Source organism: Hydra viridissima, unplaced genomic scaffold (genome assembly GCF_058129835.1).
Source record: "Hydra viridissima isolate aposymbiotic clone 2 unplaced genomic scaffold, HvirCarnegie_v1 scaffold_7, whole genome shotgun sequence".
Taxonomy (NCBI): domain Eukaryota; kingdom Metazoa; phylum Cnidaria; class Hydrozoa; order Anthoathecata; family Hydridae; genus Hydra; species Hydra viridissima.
In genome coordinates this window covers 16,564,176-16,591,052 of record NW_028324306.1, presented here as the reverse complement: position 1 = coordinate 16,591,052, position 26,877 = coordinate 16,564,176, and the positions used below count along the sequence as shown (strand labels likewise).

At 31.9% G+C, this 26,877-nt stretch overlaps 2 protein-coding genes across 3 annotated transcripts; both read left to right on the top strand.

Annotated features, from left to right (window-relative positions):
* Window positions 1-941: 941 nt before the first annotated feature.
* Window positions 942-7,562, top strand: LOC145184337 (protein spinster homolog 1-like). The gene is made up of 9 exons (XM_090092950.1): window positions 942-1,168; window positions 4,706-4,908; window positions 5,187-5,338; window positions 5,601-5,667; window positions 5,770-5,945; window positions 6,124-6,454; window positions 6,782-6,847; window positions 6,929-7,027; window positions 7,116-7,562. The coding sequence occupies exons 1-9, from the start codon at window positions 985-987 to the stop codon at window positions 7,437-7,439; spliced, it is 1,602 nt and encodes a 533-aa protein (XP_089949076.1). The 5' UTR covers window positions 942-984; the 3' UTR covers window positions 7,440-7,562.
* A 5,615-nt stretch (window positions 7,563-13,177) lies between these two features.
* LOC149886377 (steroid 17-alpha-hydroxylase/17,20 lyase-like) lies at window positions 13,178-17,888 on the top strand. Of its 2 annotated transcripts, XR_016454087.1 has the most exons (3): window positions 13,178-15,251; window positions 15,783-17,003; window positions 17,309-17,888. XR_016454087.1 is itself a non-coding variant. In XM_090092951.1 (2 exons), exons 1-2 carry the CDS (start codon window positions 14,708-14,710, stop codon window positions 16,778-16,780), a joined length of 1,542 nt encoding a protein of 513 aa, XP_089949077.1. In that variant the 5' UTR covers window positions 13,184-14,707; the 3' UTR covers window positions 16,781-17,888. The 2 variants fall into 2 exon arrangements, 1 of the variants encoding a protein (XP_089949077.1); XM_090092951.1 differs by having other exon boundaries at window positions 13,184-15,251; window positions 15,783-17,888.
* The last annotated feature ends 8,989 nt before the right edge of the window (window positions 17,889-26,877 follow it).

Genomic DNA, 26,877 nt, shown 5'->3' with positions numbered 1-26,877 from the left:
TTGAAGTACGAAGTGGCCGAAAATATTTGCACATGTAAATATAACAACTGGAGTAGCAAGCAAATTAACATATACATATATTCATATATATATATATATATATATATATATATATATATATATATATATATATATATATATATATATATATATATATATATATATATATATATATATATATATATATATATATATATATATATATATATTTAAACAAGGGTGGCCATTTTTTTTCAACCAAAAATTTTAGCTCCCACCCCACTTTTTTATGGGACAATTGCGAGGCAACCATTGTCGACCATGGAGTTTTAAATGTTTGCCGGGTAAATTATGTAATGCGATTTTACATTATTATTAAATAAACTTACAATTATATAATTTTATGCGCGACTTCTCGTTTTTAATAATAAAAGAACTGACCATTGTACTGATTAACTTACTCAAAATCTATTAATGGAAAGGTCCACAGAAAAGTTTGATTAAGAACTGAGGTGGGGGGAAAAAAAAGGAGATTTCTTTGTGGAAAATACATTTCTTTGACATAGCTAATTTAGATGCTTTAACAAAGATAAATTATGAGGAGGATAATAACTTTTTAAACACGAAAAAGGACGACCGGGATACAAGGTTGGTGTAGGTTGAAAACTAAAACCAAGAAAAAATAGCACTGAAACGAACTGCAATGCGAACTAACAGGAAAAGAAAACTTCTAACAAAATTATGCTAATCATCAGTTACAAAAACTGATGTCTTAACATCAATCAGGCAGTGTATATGTATGTATGTATGTATGTATGTATGTATGTATGTATGTATGTATGTATGTATGTATGTATGTATGTATGTATGTATGTATGTATGTATGTATGTATGTATGTATGTATGTATGTATGTATGTATGTATGTATGTATGTATGAATGTAAAGTATATAAACATTTTTTGGATATAGGGTAATAATATAAATTCAATGTCATAAAATGTAAATGAAAATGCAAATAATAAACAATAAACAATCTGAAGATGGCAACACTGACTGTGGTGAAGTGCAAGTGCGTAAAATTGCAAATAATGAACCTTCAAGGATTGTTTCAAAGCGTGCTATAATCACCACATTTGTTCTGGTGTATATTAACTTGTTAAATTATATGGATAGATTCACAGTTTCTAGTAAGCTGAACATTTGTTTTTATTTTTGTTGTAAAGTTATATATAAAATGTCATCCTAAGAATTTCAAAAATCAATTTAAAAGTCAAATTTTAATTCTCATATTGTTATATTACACTTAAGGAATTAATATAAATAATATTTATTACATTTTTAAAAGAAATCTTAATAATGTGTAATGTAATATTACACAATAACACTTTAATATATGGCAACTTAAATGGCACCTTAGATATTGCCCATATTATAGTTAAATAAAAACAAAATTCCAAGGATTTATGCTACAAATAAGTTTTAAACTAAGTTGTTTGAAAAATTCTTAAAAATTGCCTCAAAGTATGTTAAAAACAAACAGAAAATGAGTTATATAAATTATTTCTACTTACAAGAAAATAAAAGCTGTAAATTTTGTAGGTAAAGTTTTGTAGGCAAGTTGTTTTTGTCCTGCTTTTTCTTGTTAAGTTTTCTGTGACTGTCAATCATTTGTTAAAAACTTTATCAAAAAAAAATCTAATTTTCTATAACAAATTTGTAATACCACTGGTTTACTATTCTCACAATGTTAAGCAATGTTCAATTTTATTATCAAAAATCAAAAGAATGTAGTTTGTGCTTCAGTGAGTTTTTACAGAATCAATTTACAATAAGATAATTTAATAAGCTCCAAAAGCGTCTATTACATTGAAGTCATCTAAACAACCTGCTTATGTACAAAGTTATTGTTCCACAAAGTTAAGTTTTGATTATTTAAAGATACACATTTTAAATATTTATCCAAAATTTAATGATGTAGTTCTAGTGATAGAAGATCCCTGATGGCTTCTTGATGAAACTTTAGATATCTTTCAACTTATTATGAATCTTTCTTATCCATGTTACTAAAACAACTAAAATTTGAAATAAGTCTTTACTAAGTTACCACATGTTTTTATCCTAAAGCATAGAAAGACATGGACCAATACTAGAGTTGGAGTGTAAAAGTTACTTAAAAATTCATTCAGTTTTGTTACACTTTCTTTCCCATTTTTTCCCTTTAGTTCAAAAACAGTACAGTATATATAAATACATGCATGTGTGCATACAGACAGACAAACCAACAGATAGACAGACATAGACACATAGACACACAGACATCCACATTTATGTATTTTTTTGTAATTGGGAAATACCATTTTAACCCTTAAAGAGTGGCAAGCAACTATCAAGCATCTTTCCCACAGTTCTGGTCAACCCACTACTACTGCCTAGTTCAATGGATTTGAAAATTATGATTGGTACCCCTAGAATACTGGTTATGGGAATGGTTGTTTCCTAACATTTTCTTTCTTCCAATTTTTTAAAATATTTTTTTTATAGTTTTGAGGTTGCCATGGAAGTGGAAATTTAAAATGCCACTAATAATCAATATATGGCACTGTTGATAGTTTATCATTAATTAGATTTTTATTTAATGTTTACAGTTGTTATAGATGGTAGCAATAAGGATGTTCAATAGATCACAAGGTTGTAACTGTTGGAGATGAACCTGATACTGTGGTATCAGGCTTCAAGCTCCTCCACCAGATTCTAGTACCATCAACTACTCTGAATTTTTTTTTTTTTTTACCAAAGCTTTTGAGCCACATTGTTTATGAGACTAACAGCTCTGTTGTTAAGTAGATTCAATGTAACCAACAATACATGTAAGCCCACAAGAGGTTAATCTAAGAAGAATCCTAAGAATCATTATTAAGATAGGTCTCATCAAAAAAAACCAATCTGAATCCAACTTTTCTAGTCAGCACTTTAAAGGTTTGAAAAAAAAAGATTTTAAAAAAAGTTTGAAAAAAGGCTTGAAAAAAAATTTAAAAAAAAAAGTTCTCAGCAATTGAGAAATCAGACTTCAACTTGAAATCAGTGAATGCAGCGTTAGAATAACACTAAAAAATTATGAGGTTGGAACAGTCAAAGACAAAAGTCGCTCTGGTCATCCCAAAAAAATGTCAGAAAAGAACGAAAATAAAGCAATTATGCTCGCTAGACGCAACCCAAACATGAGCATAGCCGAAATCGCCTCAGACCTGAATACAGCAATGGGTGCACATCAAGTTAGCTGATCAACAATTAGCAAGCTTATGAAGAAAAAATATTTCAATTCATACCTTGCAATAAAGAAGTCACTATTAAGTATCAAAGACCATCTCAAGCAAAGAAAATGGTGCAAAGAGAGAGCTGCATTGACTGTAGAGCAATGGAGAAAAGTAATTCTCTCAGACGAGTCAAATTTTGAACTTATTAATTGCAAGAAAAGGGTTGTTGTGAGGAGATACAAAAACAAAAATTATAATCCTCGTTTTATCATGTCAAAAGTTCAAGGAGGAGGAGGTTCAATTGGCATTTGGGGCTGCATTGCTGGATCTAGCAATGGACTGGCGTATCTTTACACTGATCGCCTTAAACAACATTGATATAGAGAGATATTAGAAGATTATTTAAACCCATCAATGGATGTTTTCAAGGCTGACTCCACCTGGCAATTTCAACAAGATAATGCTCCTTGCCACACAGCACGCTCAATAAAGCAATACATGAAAGAAAAATGGTTGAATCTAATGCCTTGGCCTGCTCGCTCACCTGATTTAAATCCTATTGAGAATCTTTGGAGTTAGATGAACTGCAAATTACAAAAAAGCAAACCCACTAACTTGGTGCAGCTCGAAATGCAAATCCAAGAGTTGTGGAACACCGTACCACAAGAATTAATCAGAAAACTTATAGATTCTATGCCGAGTCTTGGCATGCCTCAAAAACAAAGGTGGTCACATAAAATATTAAACTTTCTTAGAATCTTTGAAAAACTGTAAGTGCGCTAATACCACTGCACACTTTTTTAACATTGTTTTTTTCACTCTTAATGAATTCTAGTTAAATTCAAAATAATAATAAAGAAATATCTTTTATATATTTGACAATTAGTAATTCTGCTTTATTTTATGAATAAGTTAAAAAAAAATTATCAACCAGCCTTTTATTGTTTTTGAATTACACTCATTTGAAGTTCACTTAGGTAAAAAAAGTATGAGTGCGCTAATTCTTTCTGGAAGCACTGTATATTTATCACTGAATATATTTATTATTGATTTAAAAATAAGCTTTAGATTGTTTAGGCATGCTTAGTTTACTAAAATGATATGAATTATTGTGATGCTTTACAAATTTTTAGAGGGGCTGGAATTTATTTTGAAAAAGTTTCAGAGTTTCCTAAAAACATGGTTGGCTCTAACTTTTTTTTAGAGTTAGTAAAATTGATATTCTGATCTTACTAAGTATTTCTAACACTAAAATAGGTTCTGAAAGTTTGAAATGCTGATGATTTCATTCAGAAATTTCCTATCTTTTAATATTCTGAAAACCAAATACTGATATTTTACATATTATTTTGGTTATTGCTATGAGTGATTACATTAGTGATAAGAATATACAAAATAATGCATAAATTGTCTTTTGATTGCTTGAAAGTAGTCAGTTAGTAGTCCTTAGAATTTTTTTTTTTTCTCCAGGTGTTTTGCCAGATATCCAAAAATGGTTTACTATTAACAAAAAAACTGCTGGTCTCTTGCAAACAATTTTTGTATGTGCTTACATGGTATTTGCACCAATCTTTGGATACCTTGGTGACCGATATTCTAGAAAGTATATCATGGCAATTGGAATTAGTATATGGACCATAACAACATTTGCTGGCTCAATGATGGAAAGAAATGTAAAGCAAATAATTGAATGAAGGATTTTTTATAAAATCATTTTCTTAAATGATGTTTAATAAATATTTAGAAAATTGTTTTGTAAATATTAATAGATGCTAATAATTCACCAGATAACTAAAAAATTATGCCTTTATAAACTTCACAAATCTTTATTCTATTGTTAAAATTTTTGAGAAGAAATGAAAAAAAAAAGTGCTGTGGCTTTGCTATCCATGTATTTTGGATAAGTTTTTTAGTTTATGCTTGTTTAAACAAAGACTTATCACTATTTCAGTCCTTTTGGGGTTTCTTCGCTCTTCGTGGTTTGGTTGGAATAGGTGAAGCTAGTTACTCAACAGTTGCACCCACAATTATTGCTGATTTATTTGTCGGGGAACAAAGGACTAAAGCACTTACCATCTTTTTTTTTGCAGTTCCTTGTGGAAGGTAAGTTCCTAGGAGGAGGCATATTTTGATTTTCTAATTTCTTGGTTGAGCACTGTTGAAAATGAAAACCATTTATGATAATTAAAATCAATTTATCATTTAGAAGTAAAGTTTTTCTTGCTTAATTAAGATATTTATTGCAGAGACTAAATGATTTTTTTAGCAAAGCGTGTTCTCAAAAAAGAACCTAATTTAAAACTATGCCCTTAATATTACTTTGGTTTACTTGCTTTCAGATATTTTTTCCCTTTATTTATTTTAGTGGTTTAGGTTATATTGTTGGATCAAAATTCTCGTTACTCATGGGACAGTGGCAATGGGCTCTAAGAGTAAAAAATCCTTCAATATATTACACTGATTTGATTAATGGTTCTTAAATTGTTATACTATACTTATGCCTCTTTCAGGAAAATAAGTTTATCAATATTTAGGTAACTCCTGTCCTTGGGATTATTGCAGTCCTCTTAACTGTATTTGCTGTACATGAACCAAAACGTGGAGCAGCAGAATGTGCAAAAGATCCAAGAGAAATTGATGAAATGTCTGAATCTATTATTGCTGAGCACCCTTCTAGCTTTGTTGAGGATCTTCGTCTCATACTGCACATGTATGTGAAATTTTCATATTGGTTGTCAATATCTTTCGTTCATTTTGATTTTGTTTTGTTTCAATAATTGTTTTTCTCATAGTTTTTAACAACCCTATAAATATGTAAATAATTTTACTAAGTTTTACCCATATAAGTTCAGCAATTGTTTTTATTATGTTAAGTTGCTTTTATGTAGACCCAGCTTTGTATGGTCAACTGCTGGGTTTACCTGTCTCTCTTTTGTTGTTGGTGGTTTGGCTTGGTGGGCACCTGAGTTTGCTTTGTACTCACTGCATGTACTGCATGGAAATGAAGATGACAAAATTGATAGCGTAAGCTACATATTTGGAATAGTTACATTTGCTGCTGGGGTTATTGGAGTTGCTTTAGGTGCAGAGATCGCTCGTCGTTGGAAAAAAACAAACATGAAAGCTGATTCTCTGGTCTGTGCTTATGGAATATTAGGTTCAATTCCATTTCTTTTCTTTTCGCTGTATGTAGCAGATAAACAGACAATTTTGATGTGGGTAAGAGCTCTTCCTTTATATTATTTTATTTTCTTAAATTTTGATGTAGAAAAAAAAAATGTCCTGCAAATTACCAACTACTTTAGAACATTATTTAGTGGAAATAATATTATGGATAAGTTCAATATGTAATCATTTTTTAAAGTTTAAAAAAGTGTAGATGGAGAAAATTTAGGGTTAAATTAAAAGTTTTAGTTGATATTCTAAAGTGCTTATTCTAAAAAATTATTTCTGTGGGTCTTCAGCTAAGATAGGGGCCCCTCCAGGTTCTGCATTTGTTAATATTCTAAGACCGTAAACATCTGAAAAGTTTGGTTTTTCTTTAAGGTTCTCATATTATTAGGAGAAATTTTAATGTGCACAAATTGGTGTCCAAATGGAGATTTGCTTTTGGTGAGTATAAAATTTTCTTTTTAGTTTTTACAATTTTGTTGTTATGCAAAGACATGCTTTTGAAGATAATATTATCTCTAGTATGTCGTGCCACCAAAATGTCGGTCTACAGCTGAAGCTCTTCAAATACTTCTAATACATGTGTTAGGAGATGCTTGCAGCCCGTTCGTGGTGGGTTTGGTAAGTTTACGTCTCTCTAGTGTTTTTTTGCGCGTGATTTTATTTTTTTGCTAGGATAAAATTTATATTCTATTTGCATATTGAACAGGTGTCTGATGCATATACTGGAACTAAAGATGTCGATTCGGTGAAAGCGCAGCATGGGCTTTTATACAGTTTGTACATCATGCCATTTTTATGTTGCTTTGGCGCAGCATGTTATTTCATTTGCTCTCTCTATGTTGAAGAAGATAAAAAAAAAGCTGAAAATGAACTCAAAATTGAAAATTTACCTAATAATTATGATTGTATTAGGCCTACGTTAAACTTACCTGATCTTTATGAGGTAGCAGAAGATGACGAGGATAAGTTAATACCAAGTGAGCAGCAACCTTGGCAGATGGGCACTGGGAACGAAAACCTAATGGTTTAACATTATTTAAATTGTTATTTTTTAACGTTCAGAGAACCCTTTTCTTCCTACGTCAAATTCAGTATTTTTAAATCTGTTCCTTTTTTTTTTTTTTTTTTTTTTTTTTTCAAAGTTAAACTTTTGCATGCATAATTCTATTTTACTGACAAAAATAACAGTGAGAAACGTGCAGTAAATTCACTGAAATTTCTAACTTATGTTTTAGTCGAATAATATTATTTCAGAGAAAGATTTTTTTAAAAGGTTGTCATTAATTTTTATAGAAAAAACAAAATATTATGTAATTAATTTTATAGTTCTAACTTTTGTATTTTTTCTTGAAGTAAACTATCATTGTAGTTTTTCTGTGTTGCAGGATGAAATTCAAGGTGATCTTTAATTTTCCAGGCAGTTCGGTATGGCCACCAGATAACCGAAATAAGTAATTTATGAGCAGGATCGGTTTTTATCCCTAATTGATTCCGACATTTTTAGATTAAGATTCTTCACCTCTTTGCTTTGATTCAGATCTTTTTTATTTGTTAATCATTGATTCAGTTTTTAAAACAATTTTTTTTTAAAACAATTTTTCTCCAATTTACGTCTCATGAGTACTTTAGTAATAGGACAACATGTGAGCATAACTTAGTATCAGTCACAGCAACATAACTATCCCATTAAAACAGAGTGTTTATATCTGTTTTAGTGGGATAGTTATGTTGCAAGTATAACACAGCAATATAACTATCCCATTAAAACAAACTGTTTGTATTTGTTTTAGTGGGATAGTTATGTTGCTGTGGCTGATATTAGGTTATGCATTTTTCTTTGTTAATTAAAGTTCAAAAAGAGAAATGCCAAAAAAGAGACTTGTGTGATATGGAATTATTTCCAAAACACAACAGTCTCTTTTTGGCATGCTGCGTTGTTAATTTTTTTTTTTTTTTTCTTAAGCGTACAAGAACATATTTGTATATATAAATTAACCCTTGGTGACATAGACTTTACGCAAAATAAACACAAGCAGTCATAGTACAAAGAAAAGTTATATGAACAAAAAACTTGCACAGAATAGAAAGGAATATATTTATTTTTTCCTTTCAGGATCGAAATAATACTTTATCGCAAATACGACGTACTATTTCAACTTTTCTATGCATATTTGCACTAAGCATAGGACTTTCTCAAAAAAATGGACTTCGACTCCAGACTTCGGAAAATACACAGTGGTCCAGGACCATGCCATAAGTACAAAAAAAAAATATTGTTTTATAATAAAAACTTAAAATTGAATTATATATGTTATGTGAAGACCTTATTTCAATTTTCAGGGTCCATAATTTTTTAAAAAATTTGTCTAAGGAGGGTTGAATTTCAAAGATTGAAAAAAATTACATTTTTTTGGGCAAAGATCGGTCTACAAACTTTTATACATGCTGACTCCTACCGATATCAAAGCTATAAAAATTATTTTGAATATTCTTATGAAATATAGAAGGTCAACATAAAATAATTTAAAATGTAAAAAAGCTTACAAAAGACACAATTTACCGCTTGTTAAACAATTTTTTAATTAAATTGCTAAAAAATAAAAATTTGATCAACCAGGAAAACTTTCGCCCTGGTTTGCCAATTTTGAAATTTTTTGCTTTTGAAAAAAAAGTGTGTTTAGAAAAGTTTAGAAAAAGCTTTGGCTGCTTTTGTTTGCTTTTGTACCTATAGGGTTAGTCCAAACATGATGTGTTTAGACTAAAATGCGGCTCCCCTCTCACTCCCGATGTTTTGAAATATTGCTTTTTATAGTTTCAACCGTGAAAATGAATAGCGGAATATTCTAGAATAAAAGCGGAAAAAACGAATAAACAAAACAATCAAAACAAATAAAATTCACAAAAAATCAAATAACTATTAAGTGGTGAAACCAAGTTTTTATATGAAGAACAAAGACATTTTTGATTACTTGTTTAAAGTAATCAAAAATGTCTTTGAGGATAAATATGTAAGTTTAATTAGTGAGGAAGCACAAACCGAAGTTAGTATATTGTTTTCTCAATGTTATCCCAAGCACAATCAGATTAGGTCAACTGAAACGTTTATGAAAGACTTTAAAAAGTAATTGAATCAAATAGGTAGACAGAAAGGAAGATTTATAAATCGTTGCGAGAAATGGTTAGATATGGAATTTATTGTAAATGAACCTCAACAGCAAGTTAGAATAAACAATTTACAACGAGGTGCACCGTCAAAATTATTTGAAGATCCCTCAATATGATCTAAGAAAAGAAGATCGTCAGAAATTACTAAAAATACCTTTACCTTAACGTTTAATTGCCATTATCCAATTGTAACGCTTCGCACATTATTGGACAGCTTCGTAGGTCTACTGTTCAAACTAATTTTATGATTAGGATGTTTTTAATCTAATAAAAAAAATGATGTTTTTAAACAAAAATGACAAAACAACGTCCTTAGCCCTTCAGCGCGCCAACATCTATGGGGCCATTATGAAGCTGTGCCTCTGCAAAGAAGGGGTGGCCAGTCAGGTCATTCTACTGAAGGCCATCACCAACTAAACCAAATTTTCTCGAGAAAAGCAGAAATCAAATTTCAAAGAGTTTTTAAGCAAATATTTAAACTCAAGTTAGAATCATCAGGATCTGAATCATTCGGCGAATTATCACCGGTTCTTGACTTTGAATTGTCAACAATCTTGGCCATCTCCTTTGTGGTCAAACCACTGGTTCCGGTAACTGGTAAGAGGAAGTGCTTCAATGTGTGACCACTGCTGCTCATTATTCTCAGGAAAGTTGGGTAAGTCTTCCCTCTTGAAGTCCTTCAATTTTAATATTTATCATAGATCTAGATGAGCTTCTCCGCTTTGGTGGCTGAAAACAGGGTCCTGAAAAAGAAAAATAATATTTTGTAATCAAACTTTGTCCAGCCTCGTTAAGTTTTGATCAAATCTCGACCAAAATATTTAAGAAACTATATTCACCTTTCAGGAGTGATGACATTGCCGGTGGCAGACCAAACTCTCTCTGAGGCTACAGAGGTCATTGGGATGCCGAAAATCATCCTGGCAATCTGCCGAAGTAGAAACAGGTTGGTTTAGATTCTCCAGTACGTCAGGAAGTCGATGTCGAGGTCTATTTTTGCGACAACTGGTTGAGCCAGACGTTAATTTCCAGATAGATCTGAGTTCTCTGTAGTGGAGATGCCATGGTGCTACTGGTGTAGTCGCTGTAGTCAACTGCCACCATCCAGTTCAATTCATCCACCCCTTTATTCAGAATCGATTCACTGAAGAGATCCTATTAAGTCTTTGTCAACTCCTGAGAGACTGGTTTGTGCATATTTTTCAAGGTTTTAAGGACTTTATTGTTGGACTTTGAATGTTGAATGACATCATTGCCATCGCAATATTGAGAAACCTTCCCTTAATCCTTGGTTGAAAAAAAATACCCAGGTTGTACTCATTCACTTTTCTGCCGTAAGACGGAATCCTAGCGTTCAAGGCTGCCTCAAGGCAGCAAAAATTTACTTCACAGCAGTTGGGGCTGCTTGCGGGATCCTCTTGAAACTGCATCCAATCTGATAAAGGTAAACGTTGACAAGATGTATTGACAGTTACTCTGAACTTAACATTTCTGACACCTTTTGATGGCCAAGAGCGGGATTTTCATAGCATCTAAAGCGTCAAACTGCTTCTCGGTCGGGATGTATTTGACCCACTTCTGGTCCTTGGCTGCCTCTACTTGACCTTCAGTATGGGTTGTCTTACGGTGGCGATGGACTCCACGCAGTCGCGCAAGGAATTCCATCTCGTTTCCACCGGCAGAACAATCTTCTTACACCCAACTGCAATAATAAGAGAAATTAAAAGGTAATGATCACAACAAAGGCATGCAAGATTAAAATTTTAAAGTGTTAAGTAGTAACCTTTAAGACTGGCGCATGCATCTTGGATCATGTCGTCCCTCTAAGACGACATGTGGAAGGCACTGACACAAGTTCTCCCATCAAGGCCTCGTTGATGTAGACGTTGATCACGTGGTCGAGGCATCAGAAATGGTGATCGATTGTTGAAGAGTCAACTCCTCTTGAATGCTGCTTCTTATGGGGGTTCTGAATTATTCGCTCCATCTATGAAATTTAACGGTATCATTTTTCGCTCCATCTTAGGATTGATTATATTATTATGCTGTTTTGATCGGGGGGTAAATTCCGGTCACTGTTAAGGAAACCTGAAGCAAAGATTTTTTTGTAAGGGAAGTTTTTTATTTCATGAGAGTGGTTTTTAGAGCAAATTTTTTTATTATAAGCAATTTTTAAAAAACAGTTCTGTTGCGAATGACGCGTAAGATAACTTATGTAATAAATTTACCGAAAACTACAGTCAAGAATATTGAGGAAATATAACCGAGCAAAATACAACCGAGACTCATTTTTATTACATTTGTCTTTGGCGCAACCGAACAATAATACAGGGGGTACTTTGTTTTTAGTGGTTTTTTGGTGGCGGACATTGTGGAAGATAGTTTAAAGTCTTTTCAATAGGTGGTCTGTTATTTTCCTGATCTGTTAATTGTTATCCCAGCGGGAATAGATAATTAGCAACATCAGGTGACTCTGCGATACGTTTGCGTGTATGCCAAAAATGTGTGACGGTGTCTTTACAAGCTCCCTTAGATAATGGTTATTGAATTTGCAAATCCAACCTACTTCTATTAAAGTTGATTTTTCGCCAAAAATGCTAAGGCTAATGCACTACAAAGTTAAGCAGACTTTTTTTAGACGAAATATCACCTTGTTAGTTTAAACTAAATTTTAGTAGGGTGAAAACACATCACCTAAACCACAAAAACTTCAATCAATAAGATTCTTCATCGTCATGATCCTCATCGTCATGATCTTCATCGTAAATTAACAAGAGAGTAAACAGTTTGAAACCAATTTTTTTCAAATACAACTTTTAGTTTTGAACAGAACAAAAGAGGATTCCTCCTCAGCAAAATCAGTAAAACTGGGAAATCCCTTTGTTGGTTTTTTTAGATAACAGATTAGGTTAGCTTTAAAACAGACAAAATCTTTAAAAAAAAATGCTTGTAATCTTATACAGGGGGTACTTTGTTAGAGTCGAAAAACTTATCAGTCGTTTATATGGATCAAAATGAAAAAGATCTTTTTGAAATTTCTTTCTTTATAAATAGTATTGTTGTTGAAACGCGTGCCGAATTAAAGAGTGATTTAAACTTTTAATAATCTTGCTTTCACAAAGTCAGCGACTTCCTCTCAAGCTACGCGGGTTGTGAATACACTATTAGTTGTCACATGGTCAGAAGAAGAGCAAATCGATTGGTCGCGAAGCAATTGAAAACAAATGCTCAACGTCAACAGTCCTCACAATCTTAACAGTCTAGAATAAATTTCGTTTTTCGCCAAACGATTTCGCGTACGAAAAAAAAAATCGAGGGAAAAGCGTGAACCGTGATAACTGACATATTAGTGCAACTATTAAAGCGGATTTTACAGACATTGTACTTTTTAATTCTTACTTTACTTGTTGTTACTTTATGTTTTACATCTTTGGTTCTGGAGTGAGAAATTTTGTTGTAGTTTATAAGAAAGATTTAAAATCATTTATAAAATATAAAATGGTTTTTTTTTACGATGGAACATTCATAATGGCTGTCAATAAAGTTTTATCTATCAAATTTATGTTTTCCTGGTAAATTTCATCCTCCCAGTAACTTCTTTCCAGTAAAACGAAATATTTTAAAAAAAAATATTTTTCGAATGGTATTTAAACTGATCATGTTGAAAAAAGGCGAAGATTAGCATTTTGGTAGGCTTTTTATTGTTCTTCATGTTTTTACTAAAAGAAACATGTACTTTACCGGATAGATAGAATAGTGAAACCGGGAAAAAGACTATTTTTTATTAGACATGTAGCATTTCATTGACTAAAATAAAATCTGGGCGGGAGTTTTAAAGGAAAATTGCGCCAATTTGTTATAGCATTCTTACTAGTTGATATATCAAGTTGAGAGCGATCATACCAAGGATATTACTATAGTTTCAGACTTTCAGACAAAATAGTGCCTGACTTGCTGGTTTCTACTGGAATATTGTTTTTGACAGTGAAAAAATTCCACAGTAAAAAAACCTTAAGAAAGTTGTGTTCTTTTCTTTTAAAATTTAATGAAGGTCCCTTCCAGATATAAAATGTGGCATTTAGCATTTCTGAAATGTATTATTTTTTCATAGTTTTATTTACTTCTTTCCTAGTTTTTTTTATTCAAAAAAGCAGGTAAGCTGGGTGGTATAGCATTTTTAATTTATATTTTTGTGAAATGCATAAAAACCTCAGTTCAACTACTATATATCTGTTGCCGGGCCTATACGAAGAGTTGTTCGCTCAAAAGATATGGCATTGTGAGGAAGCTAATTTTCATTGAAACAAGATGCTGTTTATAACAATACAACCACCGAAAAACATTAATCAATATTTTACATATTAACTAATAAGAATGAAAAGACGCCAACGCCCAAAGCAATAAAACCAATATATAAAAAGCGAGAAACATAAAAAAAGAGGTACGGACAGAGGTGGATAGATAACGGGCGTACGTTTAGGAGTTTGGTTTTGAATTACGAAAAGAAGAGATGATAACAAAGTTTTTAAGTTCTACGAAAATGAAGTATAAGAAATAGTTTTTACATAATTTAGAGTGAAGGAATTTTAATTGACGATGCTAAAAAGAATTGTTGTTATTAGAGTTTAAACGAGAAAATATCGCGCGTAGAGAAAAGTGCGTTTATTAATATAAATAAGTCAGAGTGCTACCATTATACAGAACCAAGAGGCATCCTCACTCTCCTATAAAAACACATAAAAACCGCTGAAAATGCGCCATCTCACCGTAGGGAACTTCCTGATAGTTGAAGTTGGTGTTGAATTTGCTATATTTGTTTTTAAAAAAGAAAGAGAAGAAGCAGAAAATATTGCTTTAGTAATTAAAACGTTGCTAAAAAACACTTTTAAATTTCATAAAAGTGATTGCTTAAGACACAACCATTTATATTTATCAGTTTGAGTTAATTTTATCATAGAATTTTTTTATTTCATTTTATTAAATTTTAGTTCCTTTCTTTAAATTTGTTTGTTGCTCCATTTTTCTGTTATACTTTAATTATTTTTTTTATTATTACAATCTATTTTAATTTATTCTGCTAGCTAATAATTGATAGACGAAGGATAAGATTCTACCACTTTGCATAAACTCATCATGTGGGTTGAGATTGCATATGTTGCCGCAACGCCAGTTTGGCTTATATTTTCAATAGCAATTTTGGTTTATTTTTTTGTGTCTTACATTGAGCACTTGATAGAATGCAGAAGGTTTCCACCGGGACCGGTTCCTCTACCAGTCATCGGTAATCTTCATCTGTTAGGAAAAAAGCCGCATGAAGCTTTAGCTGAATTCTCAAAAAGATATGGAAGCGTCTTTAGCATAAGTTTCGGAATGCGACGCATGGTTGTAGTATCAAATATTGAAACTGCTCAAGAAGCGCTTATTGAAAAAACAAATGTTTTTGCTGGAAGAGCAAAATCTTACATTGCGGATTTAAGCTCACGCGGATATTACGACATTGTTTTTTCAGATTACGGACCTTTGTGGCGAATTATGCGTAAAATAGGCCAGTCTTCGTTAAAGATGTACGAGGACCATTCAGGATATTTTGAGAAGGCAGTGGTCAAAGAAAGCGAAGAATTACACGAAAGACTGTTAAAAAAGATAGACAAGCCCATGGAACTACATACTGACTTTAGTAAGAATTTATTTTATGACTATTTCAATCTACTTAAAAATTGTTAAGTAATAAGGTAAAGAAATTTAATAACGATGTAGATTGAGGCTTCGAGTTTGGTAAATTTTATGCTTTAATTTTATTTGATACTGCTTGAATCAGCATAAACAGTGTGCTATGAAGTTCTGGAACAATTCAACACAACCAATTATACCAAAAATAGTCAGGTTTGTCCAAATTGAATATTGAGAATGGTCCTAAATTTAAACGTTTTGGTACGCACATCTTGTATAAACCAAGGTTTCGGTGTAAACTGTTAATTAACCATGTATCCAGCGAAGTGAAATCTTTTTATTTATGTTGTGCTTAAATTTATTTAGCATAGTTTGTATGATGCCAAACTTTAAAAACTTCTCTTTTTTAGGGAAGCATTTGTATGATAATAACGCAGATGACCATTTTATTCGTTTTACATATTCAGAACCAACACATGTGAAAATCTATATGCTAAATAATTCTTATCGATAAAAGCTTTTTTTCTTTTGTTTATAGATTCGGCGATTACAAATGTGATCTGTTTTTTTGTTTTTGGTGAAAGGTTTCAATGTTCGGATCCAGCATTTAAAGAAATTATTTTAACCATGCGGAACTTAGTTGCTGATTACACGAAAACCTCTGCTACTCGCTACTTGCCATGGTTAAGACTTTCACCTTTTAGCGGATTAAAAGAACTTAAACGCACGCTATCGAAGTTGTTTTCTATCCAAAAAGAGCAGTTGATAAAACACTACAAAGCTGATGTGAACAACGTTCGAGATTTTACAGATTCTGTTATAAAGCTCTCTAGAGATAAGACGATGGGAATAACAGAAAGTGAAAAGCTAACCGACGAGCATTTGGAAAACATGCTTGCTAATATGTTCATAGGAGGTACTGAAACGCCTTTGACGTCTTTGTTGTGGTTTTGCCTATATCTAGTGAGCTTTCCGAAATATCAGCAAGAAATATACAACGAAATTGTGTCAGTTGTCGGAGAAAATAGATACCCGTGTCTAAACGACCGAAGCTCGTTGGAGTTGGTTAAAGCTTTTCTGAACGAGTCGTGGCGCTTTTCTTCGTTGCTGCCTCTTGGAATTGCACACAAAACAATGAGCAAAACTACTCTTAAAGGCTTGGACATTCCTAAAGATGCGGTAGTCATGATAAACCATTGGCAACTTCACTATGACAAAGAACATTGGGAGAACCCAGAGGAGTTCAATCCTTACCGATGGTTGAACAAAGATAAAAAGTTTGATCCAGACAGAATGACGAGTTACTTACCTTTTTCTACCGGCACAAGAGGTTGCTTAGGTCGAACAGTTGCCGAAGCTGAGCTTTTTATATTTTTTACCAGATTAGTTCGAGATTTTAAGTTTGAAGCAAAACCTGGTTGTCCTCCTCCGAGTTTAGCCGGAAAACTCTCCGTTACATTTGCACCAGAACCTTTCGAAGTGCTTTTGACTGTGAGAAGCAACAGCCTCTTGATGAGAAAAAACAAACAGGAGTAAAAGTATCCCAAAGAAAACAAACTTTCCGTTTTTGTTTTTTTTTAACTGCATATTACTTTACAATAAAGTAATATTCTGAATCGGACAAATTTCAAATAGTCAAAAACGGGACTGGTTTTTACTACTTTTTCTTGTGTGGGGCGGAGAAAGGTTGCACAAAAGCGAAAGTTCCACAAGATGGACTTTTTTTTGAAGACTTTTAATTTGTCTAAAGCTCTGATAGGTAGCTAATCTTTTTGATTTCCTGTTAATTTTTTTAATAATTGCATTAAAATTTCATATAACGTTTTGAAAGTATGTTGTTTGACCATTTCAAACCATATTCAAGTGTGATCAATGTAACAATTTGCCATAAATATTTACTTAAGCTAAAATAAATCTTTAATAAGTCGAGGAAAGTGGCTCAGAAATAGTGGATAAATTGTTTACGAAGTGACGTAAAGATATTTGTTTGAGGCTAGAGCAATTTGCATTGATAAAACACCTGTGGATTTATTCTTTGGATTAATTTTGACAAATACAATTTAGATGGCTCACGAATACCGACGACTTGTATCGAAAGTGAAAAGCTATTCAACGGCAGAAAAAATGTCGCCAACATCAGGTTGGAAGCTTACTGTCGCAGTAATGTGATGTCATTGTAAAATGAAGCTAATGTGGACGGTTTATTCCGCTTTGTTATATATTTAGACGAAAAGGAAGAATCTCGTAATGATGGTCAATACTCCGTCATCTTTGAAAAGATTTTTCTTAATGAAAGTGGTTGGATAAACGTTTTTTGTAACAACATAGAACGTTTTATATCATTTGTAAACCAACTAAAGAGCGATCTTGAGTTTTCATTCATCATGGTCATTTATTCCACTCAAAAAGCAATGAAGTTCTTGATGTAGCACGTGGGATTATAGAACTACAATGCTGTTTTTACCTTCAAATGCAACTCATAAACTGTAACCACTTGATGTTTGTTTTTTTTAAATCTGTTCAAACAAACTTTAATCGATTTAATCGATTGACATACTTTAATCGATTTAATCGATTGACAAAAAGGTAAGAAATCTTACTGGGAGTACTTACTGTAGAAAAAAAAAAAAGCAGAATGTAAAAATGTGTCTCCTTTCATAAAATCTCATTTACCCTTTTAGCTTAGATATATTCTGCAGTCTGATTACGCAGAATTTGATTGACAAGCTGATCGTGTCGTAGAAACAATTGATTGACCACCATGTGATTGAAAACCACGTGTTTTTTTTGTTACAGAATTAGTACTGAATTATCATAAATTATCATTTGTTACAAAGTCATGAATTATCCAACCTAGATTTTTGCCCGTAACATTTTTAGCATTTAGTTTTCGCCCCAAATATTTTCCGTTAAATTGAAGAATTTTTAGACGGTAAATTTTCCCCGTAGCATGCGAGAATATTTTTTTAAAATTCCTCTTTTTACAAAAATTAGGAATGATGGTTTGAAGAATTTAATAAAAAAAAAAAAAACATAATTTACAACTGTCTTTTACTTAATTTTATTCTAAACGCGACAAGAAGTTTGAAAGAAGTTTTGGCATTGAATAAAATCGAAAATATTTTTTTTTTGCATTTTTACATTTTAAGGTGTTTAACAGAGAATGAATTTTGTAGCTGACGAAATAAAGAATGAGTTTGGTGCCTAAATATTTATAACAGAAATTTTTTGTTAGCTTTAAAAGAAATTTTCTTTAAATAAATACGAAAAATAATACAGAACATTCTCCTGTAAAAACATTTAAATGAACAAACAGTTTAACAGAAACAACTTTTAGCAAATAAAAATTAAGTTAACAAAGCTTCTCACGTAATAAAATTGAACAATCGAGTTGTTAATTTCTTAAGGTTCATAATTAGTAGAAAAGTAAAAAATCCGATGTGAATGATATGTTAAAGATAAGAAACGTTTATGAAGACCAAGAATCCCTCCCCCTCCCCCGTTCCCGCCCCCCCTCGCCTATTACCCTACCCCACCCCCCGCCCATCACCCTAACCCCACCCCAAAAGGTTAGCACGGATCACGATAATGCCAACCTAGCTGACCTAAGAAAGCCACTTATATGAGCTAATAGCGTACACATCAAGGTACCCTGTGATGCAAGTTTTGAAATCATTTTATTTTGTCCGCGGGAAATAACTTCATTTGAATCTTCAAATTGAGTGAAATTTTGACTTCATAGTGCGCCAATAAAAACACCTGTAAAATGAGAATCACTCTATATAATTTGATAAAATTTGGTGCAAATGTTGCCTATAGCCACACCAAACTTTGGATAAAATTTCAGTAGAATTGGTTAACTGGTTAAAGATTTGTAGCAGTTTAAACTTTGTTTATTTTTTGTTACTTATGCCTCAAAATATTACCGATGACTGTGATATTCGACTACTACTTTCAAAATAATGGTTACTTGAGTAACATTTTTTTATAATAGACCAAAATATTGGTTTGCTATTTAAAGCGCGGTTTGACTTACTTTATGCATAGCGTGAAATCTCGGCATTTCCTAAGGTATAAACTACTGCCAAAATGCATAAAAAATGCTAAAAAATGATTGAAAAGCTTTTCTAAGGATACCTACATAGAAAATAAAAAATAAAAAATATTTATTTCTGATAAAACAGAAACTGTGAAAAAAACGAAATATTTGTTATACTGACTAAAAGATAATTGACTTAAAAAATTTTAACTAAGATAACTGACCGCTAAAATGTTGTGAGGGTCGGTCTGAGGAAATTCAATCTTTACAGATTGATTTTCCTCAGACCGGCCAAAATATTCTTTAATGCTGTTTTGAACCAAAATTTGTAAACCTTTTATAAAAATAGTTGCAGAGTCACAAAAAGAGAAAATCTCTAACAAAAGTTTTCTTAAAGTGCAATGATTTTTGAAGAGAGAAAAATGTGATGAAGGGCAGAATAGTCCTTTGAAGAGCGGTAAAAATCGTTTGTAGGATTGTCGGATCAAATAAGATCTCTTCTAAATTGTCATTAAGTGTGACAAGTATCAGTGATTTAAATAGTTATAAGTATGTTAAAAATTTCAATTGTTAACAAGTGTCATTAATTATTGTTAACAAGTACCACTAATTTAAATAATTATAAGTATGTTAGTAATTCTAAGTATATTAAGTGGATTCTTATCCAATATAAATTTAGGTTAAATTTTGTTAATAGCAGAGTTTGATTAGCAATGTTAGATTTAGTGAATTAACACAATGCCAAATCAAGCAAAGATTCATGATGAAAATCGAAAGTTTGTATGCTTGCTCTGCCTGAAAAAATATTTAAGACAGCTTACTGTTTTCCAAGCAGATCGAATATACCAACTGTAGAAGACCAAGATCAATATCAGTGAGTCTTGGGTACCACAAGGACTCTGCGAATTGCGCAGAACTTCTTTGCACAAGAAACAAGAAGGGAAAGAAGTTGTACTCCCCCCCCCCCCCCCCTTTGTTTGATTTCAAGTCAATACAAATGAGGCTTGAAACAAGAGGCAAGATGTCTCATTGCTTAATCTACCAAATTGGTTGTTCAAAACTGCAAGAAAAATATCCTCTTGAAGAGCAAACCACCATTGAGAAAGAACAAGTGTGCGCTGCAGCACATGCCTAAGCCTTTTAGGAAAAGGTTTGCCACACCAATTCTCTTAAATAAAGTACAGGGAAAACCTTTAATCTCTAGCAGAAAATGATGCCAACGAAGCCGAACTAATTGCATCTCGAGTTATTTCTAATAAAGAATTATCCGCGGAAGGAACTATTCGACTTGCTAAAGCATCGGGCGGGCCTCCACTTTCAATAAGCCCCGGTAGATATTTATACTTAAATAATTTTTACAAACATGTATTGAAAGAAATTCTTGACTACTAAGAAATGAGACTAGATAGATTTCAGGAAATATATTTTTGGCAAGTTTCTAATCTCTTTAAAAACGAATAATTTAGAAGCTTCACCAAACTTTCTAAACAAAGTTTATTATAAACATAAAACATGTATGTTTTGGTTTCAGGTCGTAGTAGTGCCCTGTCACCATCAAGCGCTCCGAAATTGACCACTCCAGCTCTTGTAAATGTACAATTAAATACGGGCCCGTCAAACAATGGATTAAGAGAACTGGTCAAAAGTATAAACCAAACATCAAGCATCAAGATGGTAAAGCCAAAATTTTACAAGAATTTCCTAAGTGCAGGTCACCACTTAAGTGATTTCTTCACCTGCAGTGACTTAAAAATCACCGACGGAAAAGGAGATTCTGATACAGTTCGGGTTGGTACTCACTGCAATGATTTGTCAAGTCTTGTGAATCATGTTATTCAATCTCGCAAAATTTCTAGTGGCTGTTTTGTTAAGCTTGGAATTGATGGTGGCAATCGTTAAAAGAAGATCATAAACCTGTTGGAGATATTTTCCTCGCACACCTTCATCTTCGAAGAGACTCACTTCTTTTTTTAGACACTTGATTATATCACCAGGGCGTTGTGGTTGTTTCCCGACAACCTTATAGCTTATTTGTTTACAAATGGCCTTGTACATGTTCTTTTTCATGGATTTCTCAGAGTTTTTTCCTTCGTCAATCTCAACTTCGCTAGTCTCAAAGTGAAGAATTTCCCGGGCTCGTTCTTCAACAGCAGTTCTTTGATTCCAAAGTCCCTTCTAATTTACAATGTATAAAAGTGAATTGAGATTACTCGCTTTTGATGCACGTGGAAAGTTAAAACTTAATAAGTTTGATTTCCTAATACCATCTTCTAGACCTTTATGCAGATAAGAAATTAAATCGTATAACTGCGTCCTTCTTACAATAATACGTTGTTTTAAAGCATCCTTGCAACAAAGTGACTCAACAGCTAATTTTACCGGGCAAAGTGCTGAGACAGTAGCTGAAACTGTTTCAAAATCAGTTTCTGTAAAGTTTATATTAAGTTTTAAATATATATCTGATTTTTGAATACATGACTTTATTGTTAATTAGGGGTTAGTCATAATGGAGGAATACTAACTTAATATACAATCTAATAAATACTAACTTAATATATAATCTATTTATTAACATTAGGAAGCGGCCATATTGACACGCGTGCTAGTACAGAATCCGATCAACTACTTATTGGTCCGTAATTACAATAATAAATGTAACGGCCGTGTAGATGACATCACTCTAACATTTATTTTGTAAAAATGTTCGAGCATTGCTAATAGGCTATTCCATCTAGTTTTGGAATCTGCAATAAAGAAGTATTCTTTCCGAAATTCGAGCTTTACATAATTCTGTAGTACCTCATTTTTTAATGGTGAACGTTTGAATATTTGCACAAAATTCCTTACTTTTTGTACCAATTTTTGGGACCAATTTGACTATGTGTTACTTCTGTATCTTGTTCTTGTATATTGTAATCCGTCACTAATCCTTCCTCGTATGTATTTGAAATATTTTCAAAGGCACCATAGTTTTCGTACTCTTCGGCATCTGAATATGAGTCGAAGTCTATTGATTCATTCGAGAAAAAGGTTCTTTCTTAGGTTGTTTCTTTTTTACATAGAGCATCTACAACTGCAAGTTGAATTGCATGGGCCAAACACAACTGTTGAGCAGCCGGTATTAATTTGCTTATTTTTTGTATAACTGCTTCACCATCATTTGTTAAACAAACAATATTCTTTTCTAATGACAAACCATACTGATTCAATTTTTCACTTAAAAGTAAGACACATTTTTCTGCAATGAAAATCTCCATTGATTCGGAGTCCTAAATTCCAAAACTTTGACTCCGAGTGAAGATTCACGTTTATGTATCGCCGGTTTCTTAAGGAAGTCCACTCATCAAAAGCAATACTAAAACCTCTTCCATTTAATTTTTGTTTTGTTTTACCAACTGGTAGTCTTTCGACCAGGTTTTACTTATATTCTGATGTTTCTTTAGTTACTAACTGTCGAATAGTTTCGCTATAACTAGTGACAATCTTTTGTATAGTCGTGGCGGATTTTGGAAGTTTATCACTTAAATTTAATGCTTTTAATGATTTTCGAAGATCATCGGATGTTATGAATTTTCTGAATGGAACCCCATCAAGTGCTGTCATTCTAGATAAGATTGCTGCCAGCGAGTCTTCTGTAGTTTTATAAAATATTTAGTAATTTTTCGAGGAGCCGTATCAGATATTGAACTAGATTCACCGAGAGGTACAATAGGATCTCATAATATTACATCATGCTTAGTTTTTAAATATGTATGAAGGCCGCTTGTTGAGCCACCTGCAATTTTTATAATTTTTGCGCACTTCGTACACTTTGCACTATGCCCTTTTTCATCTTAGAGAAAGAGGAACCAAATAGAATAATTATCTCCGCCTTTTGAATGCTCAATAAACTTTTTAATTTCACTCTCCATCGGCTAAATTAGAATATTATCTCAATTTGTAAATATGTGTCACATAGTTTATCCTCACAATGTTTATATCAGTCACACAATGTGACTGATATAAACATTTAATATTTAAATGAAATGAATTTAAATAAGTTTAAACTTAAAAATGTTAATTTTTTAAACTTACCAAAGTTGTTCTTGGTAATTTTTTAAAAAAACTATCAAAGAAATAGGTATATAAAGATTTTGTAATTTGTAAAAATGTGAACTCGTTATTTACTTTTAGATCCTCGTCGTATAACTAAAAATGTATAATCAAGAACTCAAGAACTAAAGAATGTTTTAACGCATTGCTTTAAAGTAAACGCACTTATAATTGTTTCAAAAAAGAATGAAAACAACAACCTGTAATTAAAAACCTCCAGGGAATTTAAATGGTTTTTAAAAGTAAGTCAAGATAAGGTTCGTCAAAGAGTTGTCAATGAATCAGAATTTGACAACTTTACTTTTAAATATTAGGTTTTTACTCAAACAAAGAGTTTGAACACATGATAGAATAAAAAATATTTTAAAAATAAGCAACAAATGTTTACGAATTTTCGTATATTTATAATCTGTAATACGACAATGCGATACGTCTCAAAAATAGTTGCATTTTAATATCTACTTAAATGTTGTAATACTTTAATTAAAACTTTCGTTATAAATCAATTTAAAAAAGTACATGAAGTATACAAATATTGCTAAAAACAATAATAAAAAAACAAACAACTATTCAAACACCGAATTTAAATAGTTTCGAATACCGGTATTTAAATCTTTTAATACCGGTATTCGAAACTAGACAAAATCGATCGAAATCCCGGATTTCGGTATCCCTGTATACCGGTATTGGTTTCCTTAGTTTCAAGAGTCAATAAAAACATGTTATTAGAGACGTATCTTTTTGTTTTGTTTTACCAACTGGTAGTCTTTCGACCAGGTTTTACATTTTTTTTTAGGGTTTATTTGCACCTTGACAGTAGTTTATACATTAGGAAATGCCGAGATTTTCACGCTATGCATAAGCCATGTCAACCCACGCTTTAAATAGAAAACCAATATTTTGGTCTATAAAATAAAAACGGTACATGTAACAACTAAACAGTTATAATAAAAAACTGCTGGTATTACATAGTAGAACACTATTGTAACCATAATTTTGAAAATAGTGACCGAATATCACAGTAATCGGTAACGTTTTGAGGCATAAGTAGCATAAAACTAACAAAATTTAAACTAAAGCTGCCATAAACCCGTAACCCGTTAACCAATCCAACTGAAATTTTATCCAAAGTTTGGTGTGGCTATAGGCAACATTTGCACCAAATTTTATCAAATTATATAGAGTGATTCTCATTCTACAGGTGTTTTTATTGGCGCACTATGAAGTCAAAATTTCATTTAATTTGAAGATTTAAATAAAGTTGTTTTCCGCGGACAAAATAAAATGATTTCAAAATTTGCATCACAGAGTACCTTATAATTATACAGTATTTCAAGGTAATTTATTGAACGTAGGCCCTAAGTTATATAATAGCTACCATATACCAAATCTACTATAATTTGGTGATACTTGGCCTACATAAATATAAATATATATATATATATATATATATATATATATATATATATATATATATATATATATATATATATAGTTGAAAAGTAACAAAAATGCCTTATTTAGCAGTTTTAACTACATGGCAGTATAGTACTGAAGGCAGTATGATATTTACACCATTGCAATACATATTTGCTAATAATAAGTTAAAAGAGCTATAATAGTTAACGATGATGCAAGTTAAGTGCTTTGGTTGCTCTTTCAGATTCTTTAGAAGTAATGAAGTATGACCGACCAGTGGTAGTTTTGGGTTCGACTGCTAGCAAAAGATCATTCAAATCAACAGGAACAATATCTGGAGGATCTCTGAAGGAGAAAAGTTGACTTGGACCATGAGGGTGAAGAAAGTTCATGGTTAAGGTAAGTATGGGTATTAAGGCCCGGCGGGTAATAAGGCCCACTAATCCAAAGATAGGGAAAAAATAAATTGTGAAACTTTTTTTCGACATTAAAATATTAGAGTTATCTGGTTTTATCACTGGCAGCAAAAAAAAATCAGCATTTCTTTACCGCGCGTTCGACAAAGCAAGATTACTTTGTTAGTTTCGTCAAAAATTGCTTAAGTCTAATTTTTAAGATACGTGTTTTTACATTTTAAAATATTTTATAAAGCTTCTATTTTTTTCAATTGCATTTATTTGCATTAAGTACTTATTCGTTATCATTACTCATCATGTAATATTTATGCAAGTGTTGAAACAAAAGGATACATTATCGATAAACGTAACAGGTTCAAAGCGGGTAATAAGGCCCACTAAAAATCACCAGCTTCAGTCACCCAACCCAGTCCCTCAACAGTTTCAGTCGATCAACCTGAAATTAATCTTAATGCAAGTTTCAATGATTTAATGCCGAGTCCTGCTAAAAAGAAAAATATGGTTATGGTCGGTCGCAAAAAAAGTTTTAACTATGTTGCTAAAGCCCTAACGAAAGAAGATTTTCAATCTTCTACTTCTAAAGCTGTTAATAATAAGAATAAGGGCAAAGGAAAAGCAAATGTTTCTAAAGACCTGAAAAAAGATTATTCTCAATCTTCCACTTCTAAAGCTGTTAATAAAAAGAATAAAGGCAAAGGAAAACCAAGTGCAAAGAAAAGTAAGTCTGTAAGTGTGGATGTGAATGATTGGTTTTGTTTGTTATGCCAGCAAAAGTCTGTAGAAAGTATGCGACAATGTTGTAAATGTAAAGTATGGTACCACGAGGGGTGCATGGGGTATGATTCTGAAGATGAGGAAGAATTAGTATGTCTATTCTGCGAAGAATAATGTTTTTCTTTGTAACATTTCTTTATTGAATTTTTTAATTTTCTGTTGTTATTCACTGTTGTATAAAAAATTGATTCTTTTAAAGTATATAAATATGCAAGATTACTTATTATTTTATAAATGTGAGATAAACTATGCATTAAAAGAATGTTTCCAAACTTTTTTCTGGTTTTTCTTTATTTATTTTTTGTATTTTTTACATGGGCCTTATTACCCCCATAAGGGGGTAATAAGGCCCAATTAAGGTATGCTACAAAAACATGAATAACTTTTGTTATAATTATTTCCTCAATATGCAGATAACATTTTTACATCAAGGAATGATTAATCTTAAGCAGCAATCGAAAATATTTTTTTAAACTTAATTTTTAAAGCCTAAATGACCAAAAGTCTGTTAGGTGGGCCTTAATACCCATACTTACCTTACTTCTCTTTTTTCTGGATTGCTCTCCAACACACAACCTATCCACCAATGTTCATCATACTCTACAACCATGTAACCAGTAATTGAACTGAAGTTGAGCTGGCTAACTTTCTGTGACGTAATTTTTTCAATTCTAGACACAGAACTGAAACTATAATCTTGTACTTGAAGTTCATTTGTGGATAATGGTTTAAAACAATGAAGTTTTTGGGTACCAGGAATCGTTTTAGCATTCGAAAATCTTTCCTTCAATATTGTGGATTCGATTTGCCAATCATTTGCAGTGAGGTATTCAAAGGAAATTCCATGGATATTTTTTTTAGCAAAAGTATATAATTGATAAGTGGTCATTATT

Excerpts from the sequence above, each read along its gene's own strand:
- LOC145184337 (XM_090092950.1), top strand. The coding sequence starts at position 985 with ATGAAAATGCAAATAATAAACAATAAACAATCTGAAGATGGCAACACT. Across the intron at positions 1,169-4,705 it reads GGATAGATTCACAGTTTCTA|GTGTTTTGCCAGATATCCAA; the intron begins GTAAGCTGAACA and ends TTTTTTCTCCAG. Across the intron at positions 6,848-6,928 it reads CAAATGGAGATTTGCTTTTG|TATGTCGTGCCACCAAAATG; the intron begins GTGAGTATAAAA and ends TATTATCTCTAG.
- LOC149886377 (XM_090092951.1), top strand. The coding sequence starts at position 14,708 with ATGTGGGTTGAGATTGCATATGTTGCCGCAACGCCAGTTTGGCTTATA. Across the intron at positions 15,252-15,782 it reads GGAACTACATACTGACTTTA|ATTCGGCGATTACAAATGTG; the intron begins GTAAGAATTTAT and ends TTTTGTTTATAG.